General features: G+C 43.4%; 1 protein-coding gene across 2 annotated transcripts in view; it reads right to left on the minus strand.

The window, feature by feature from the left end:
* The window catches only part of TRPM2 (transient receptor potential cation channel subfamily M member 2), a 103332-nt gene that overhangs the window by 55676 nt on the left and 41656 nt on the right, over window positions 1-6000 (minus strand). For both annotated transcript variants that reach the window (XM_023739067.1, XM_023739069.1), the window contains one exon: window positions 828-965. In XM_023739067.1, the coding sequence (XP_023594835.1) occupies window positions 828-965 (138 nt within the window). The remainder of the gene's footprint in view (window positions 1-827; window positions 966-6000) is intronic.

A 6000-nucleotide genomic window follows, 5' to 3' on the forward strand; every position in this document is an offset into this window, starting at 1 on the left:
TTTGTGGTCACAAATAAACTTTAATAAGTAGGCGAGTTCATGGAGCCCTGGTGGCACAGTGCTTAAGAGCTACAGCCACTAACCAAAAGGTCAGCAGTTCGAATCCACCAGCCGCTCCTTGGAAACTCTATAGGGGCAGTTCTACCCTGTCCTGTAGGGTCACTATGAGTTGGAATTGACTCGATGGCAATTGGTTTTACGCAAATTCACAGATACAGAATCCGTGAACAATGAGGATTGGTTGTACTTTGCTTCTCAAACGGCCACTCCTTAACTCTCTCCTATCTCTGGATGTGGAAGCTGCACACAGGCCTAGTGGCTGTAGGAGCTGCCTTGCCACTGGTTGATGTTCTGAGAGGGTACACGCAGGGACTCAGGGCAGAGAACATTTCAGTGGGGCTGCTCTCTGTCTAAGTAACAGACTCACTCTGTCTCTGTGAAGATCCCTGGAAGTCAAAGAGAAAAGATGCATCCTCTCTGGTGGTGGGTATGTTGCCCTGATGATTCAAACAGCCAGGGCAGCCACAGAATGGTATGGGCTAGAGTGGACGCACCACTGACCCGCGCCTGCCAGGCAAGCTGTGCTCAGACTCAACCACAGGAGGATTGTTTAGCAGACTTTCTCTTTTTAATTATCTTCCTGCCTAGACCTAAGCTCCTTGTTCCCCAACTCTTGGCATGCTGAGTCCTTCCTGGGGTTTGAAGACACCCCTGCACATCGCCATGGCCATGGGCCACTCCTGCCTGTTGTCGGCCACGGGTCTCTGCCACACCTATCAGTGCCAGTCTACACAGAGCCGAGTCTGCAGAGAAACAGGTCTTGTTACCTGAGCCCATATGATTTCCGCCAGCTCCTGGCGGTTCTGGATGATGGCCCAAATCAGCAGGTCTCGGACAGGGTCCACGGTGAAGGTGACGTGCCCTGACGATCGCTTGTAGAGGGACCGGAGACTCACTCCCTGCACCTGGTGAACAGCAGACAGAACACCACCTGGGCCACTCGTACCAGAACCCCAGGGGATTGTTGGAAATGCAGATCCTGAGCCCAGCCCCACACCCTCCTAGAATCCCTACCCCTGAGGTCTAGCCCTGGGACTGCATTGTCAGCAACACCCCAGATAATTCTATGCACCCAGTTTGAAAAAAAAAAAACTTGCTGTAGAGTCCACGCCGACTCATGGATACCCCATGTGTGTCAGACTAGAACTGCACTCCATAGGGATTTCAATGGATGATACTTTGGAAGTAGATCACCAGGCCTTTCTTTCGAGGTATCTCTGAGTGGACTTGAACTGCCAATGTTTTGGTTAGCAGCCAAGCATGTTCACCATTTGTACCAAGGCATGAGAGCCCAAGCTTCGTGGAAACATTAGTCAGTCTGGAAATGATTCCCATAGGTAGTGAACATATTTCCCACATAACACATACTCGTACTTTCTTAAAGCAATTTTAGAAATTTCTGGAAGACTTATCTTTAAAGAAAGCAGTTGACCTTCTTAAATGACACAGGTAAGGTTAAGTGTAAATGAGTTTCTGATTTTGACCTTCCAACTGGGATGTTAGGTAAACACAATGGAATCAAGAAGAGCAGGACTATGAATGTATAAAACTAAGCCTCAACCGTGTCTTTCTCAGGGGTCAGCCGATGGCTAGCTCACCATGGCACACAACTGAAAACCCAGATGAAACTGATAATTTTCCAGCAGGAAAAAAAACAAAACCAAATCTGATCTTACAACACATAGACAACCTTTACAGAGAAACCATCAGGAAAGAAACTGAGAAAGTTATCAGAGCTACTCCCCAAAAAAGCACCAGTCCCCGATGAATTCATAGGTGAATCTACCAAACTTGTAAGAAGTTAATTCCAGCCATTTAAACCATTCTGGGGCAAACAGTTAAGCACTTGGCTACTAACCAAAAAGTTGGTGGTTCGAACCCACCCAGAAGCAGCTCAGACGAAAGTTCTGGCAATCTACTTCTGAAAGATCACAGCTATTGAAAACCCTATCGAGCACAGTTCTACTCTGAAACACATGGGGTCGCCATGAGTCAGAATCAATGTTTTTAAGGAGCCCTGGTGGCACAACAGTTAAAGCACTTGACAGCTCACGGGAAGGTTGGCAGTTCAAAGCCACCCAGTAGCTCCACAGGAGAAAGACCTAAAGATCTGCTTTTGTAAAGATTACATCCAAGAAAACCTTACGGGGAAGTTCTACTCTGTCATATAGGGTCGCTATGAGTTGAAAATTGAGTCGGTGGCATCCAACAACAACAACAATAAATCATTCTAGAGTAGAGAAAGAAGAAAGGCTTCCAAATGGTTTTTACAAAGCAAACTTCTGACCAAGATGACCCCTAAAATAAAACTACAACCAAAGGTTAAAACATTCTGATGCTAAAACCCTGAAAATATTGTCACCAGAATCCGGCATCATATGAACAAGTATTACACTGCAATCAAGTTGAGACTCATAACAAGAATAAAAACATGTTTCACTATCAAGAAATCTATTAAAGGAATTCACCAAATTCATAGGTCAAAGAAGAAAAGCAGTTTCATCTTCTCAAACGTCATCTGACAAAACTCAGCCCTGACACTTCGTTTTGTAACACCTAATGATATGAGATTTCCAGAACAGGGAAATCTACAGAGACAGAAAGTAGATTAGTGGATGTTTAGGGCTAAGAGGGATAATAGGGGGATAGTTAGAGGGTGCAGACTTTTTTTCTTTAATGGGGCTTGTAGCAGGACAAGGAAGTGAGGGATCTGGGATGCGTTCAGATTTCCCTGGAGTTGAGCTATCCATTCAACAGATACGCTTTAAGGGCTAGCCCATCTCGTGTCACTTTTTTTTTTTGTGGTAATATATGTATATAACATAAAATTTGCCATTATAACCATTTTTAAGTGTACAATTCAGTGACACTAATCACATTCACCGTTTGTGCTACCATCACCACCATCCATTTCCAAAAGTTTTTCATCCCCTAAAACAGAAACTCTGTACTCCTTATACAGTAACTCCCTAACCTTCACTCCCTTCAGATGCTGGTAACCCCTAATAAACTTTGGTCTCTATGCATCTGACTCTTCTAGATATTTCATATAAATGAAATCACGCAGTATTTGTTTTTTTGTGTCTGACTTCTTTCACATAACATGATGTTTTCAAAGCTCATTCATGCTGTAGCAACAGAACTTCATTTTTTTATGGCAGAATAATATTCTATTGTATGGGTGTACACAATTTGTTTATCCACTCATCTGTTGATGGAGTCTTGGGTTGTTTCCACATTTGGCTATTGTGAATAGCGAGGCAATGATCATTGGTGTATACGTATCTGTTTGAATCCTTGCTTTCATTCTTTTGAGTCTATACCTAGAAGTAGAATTGCTGGATTATTTGGTAATCCTACGTTTAACTTTTTGAAGAACCACCAAACTGTTTTCCACAGCAGCCTCACCATTTTACATTCCCAAGGATTTCTTTTTGAGGTGGTGTAAATGTTTCCAGATTGACTGTGAAGATGGTGGCACATACCTGTGAATAAACTAAAAGCCATTGAATCGTACTTTCTAAATGATAAATTGTATGGTATGTGAATTACATCTCAATAAGACAGATTTTTAAAAAAAGAGTGTCAATAAAATTAAAAGAAAGAAAAACAATTAATCAGAAGAAGATAGTTGTTTCTTTAATATAAACACATGTACAAAAGCATCATATGTAACAGTGAGACAGACACCAACAGGTTTCCATTAAATAAGAATTCATACCAGAATATCCACTCTCCTCCTATCGCTCAGTGCGGGAGCTGTGCACCTCACAGATATGATGGAATATTCCTGACCTGACCACCCAGAGCCAACATCTAGTGGGCAGGACTGGGGGTAGGGGGTACAGGGTGCAAAGAAGATCGTTTTTGACTTCTGGGCAACATGGCGCTATAGTCAGAAGCACCACGCCGTCCCTCTGCAGCAAACAGCAGAAAAACTAAGTCAAACAGAGTCACACATCAATTCTGAAATCCTACGCATCAAATGAAGAGGTAAAGAACTCAGCCAAGCACTGAATGGAATAAGAAACTGACCGTGAACAGACAGCGAGGAGAGATACATACAGAGGTCCCCTATCAGCTACCACAGCACGGATCCACCATCTTGGACTCCTATCAGAGATCAGTGAACAGGGGGTACGAGAAAGCAGCTTCACAGAGCTTCCAGCAGGAGACAGAACAACCGGTAACCAGCAATATAGGCTTTCCCACCCCCTACCCTTCTTCACCTCCACTTAGCATCCTCTGCTTCCTGCAGCGACAGCCTCTCTTGGCTGTGAAGCACCCCAGCGTCGCTTGGATTCCAACCGCCTGCACTGGCTGGCTCCCTGAGTGCCTTTTGTTGGCTGCTGGTGTTGCTTTTTTCCACTTCTTTAGATTTCTTCCTTAACTCTCACCACCTCCCCCTCCTTTCTCTCAAATACCTGGCTCAGTGGGCCATCTTTGCTTCTTCCTGAGAGGCTAGGAAACACTGCTTGACTCTGAAACTGCTTCCCAGCCCGTGCCGCCATGCTGGTAGGACCCCCAGGGCTTTTTTGTTTGTTTGCTCTGATTTGTTCTGTTTTGATTTGTTTGTTTGTTTTCTTTTCTCAGCTTGGGAGGCCCTTCTAGCCGGGCAATACCACGCAGCTTGGAAGCTACTCTCTTACTCTGCGCAGACGCGCAGGGACATCCCTGGGGGCATTTCTTTTTTCTTGTTTGTGTTTGGGTTTGTTTTTTTGTTGTTCTGTTTCTTTGTTTTGTTTTCTTCTCTCTCTTATTGGCTTTTTGTCTTTCTTCATTTCCAGTTTCTCCATTTATTCATTTATTTTCTTTTACCCTTTTTCTGTTTTTTGAGTTTTGTTTTTCCCCATTTCTCAGTCTCTCATCTCTCCACTCCAACAGCAAGCTCCCTTAGCACTCTTTTTTGTTTGTGTGTATGTTTTTGGCTCCTGTTCCTCTCTCCTCTCTCTCATCTTTCCCATACCCATCATAGCTCCACACATCACAATCTACCCCCTCCTTCCTGCCTACCTGCATTGTGCGCTGAACATCACACTCCCAAGCAGCACAGGCACGGCCAACTGGAACCTGCCCTGCACTGACTCCCGGTCCACACTGTCAGCCTGGTATGTGCCACAAACAACCCATCCCAGCAACTCCCCTTCAGCTGGACTTGCCCTGCTGTACCATACCCGAGTGACTGACCCTGCCCATTGGAGAAGGAGGTGAAAAGTGTCATGCTCACAGATGAGCAAACAACGAAGAACGCACAGCCCACCTGCTCAGACATTACCAAATAAAACAAAAAAGCAGGATGAAACAAACAAATCTACAATCAATAAATGGGGAAAATAACCACTGAATGCCCCGAAGACAGCAGACACTATCAAAACAGTTACAAAAAACAGGACAGGGTGGTTCCAGTAGACATCCAAAACAAAACACCAGATGACCTTCCAGTAGAAGAAAAGGCACTAGACCTAACCGATGGGGAATTCAAATCTCTAATATTCAGAATTATCCAAGAGTTGAAGAAAAAAGCAGACAAAAAATGAGGAAAAAATAGACAAATTCATGGAAAAGGCAGACAAATTCATGAAAAATACAGACAAAAAATTGGAAGAATTCAAGAAAATAATACAAGAACAAAATGCTAAAATAAATTTACAACTAGAAATCATACAAAAACAACAATTAGAAATCCAAAAGATAAACAAGATTTCAGAAATCGACAGTGTCATAGAAGGGCTGAGGAGCAGGTCTGAGATGATGGAAGATAGGATCAGTGAAATTGAAGACAAACACTTGGACACAAATCTGAGGAAAAATCAGAAAAAAGAAGGAAGAAAAATGAAGAAACCCTGAGAATTATGTGGGATACAATCAAAAGCAAAAATCTACAAGTGATCAGAGTTCCAGAATAGAGGGAGAAAACAGAAAACACAGAGAGGATCATTG

Source organism: Trichechus manatus, unplaced genomic scaffold (assembly GCF_000243295.1).
Source record: "Trichechus manatus latirostris isolate Lorelei unplaced genomic scaffold, TriManLat1.0 scaffold00128, whole genome shotgun sequence".
NCBI classification, from domain to species: Eukaryota; Metazoa; Chordata; class Mammalia; order Sirenia; family Trichechidae; genus Trichechus; species Trichechus manatus.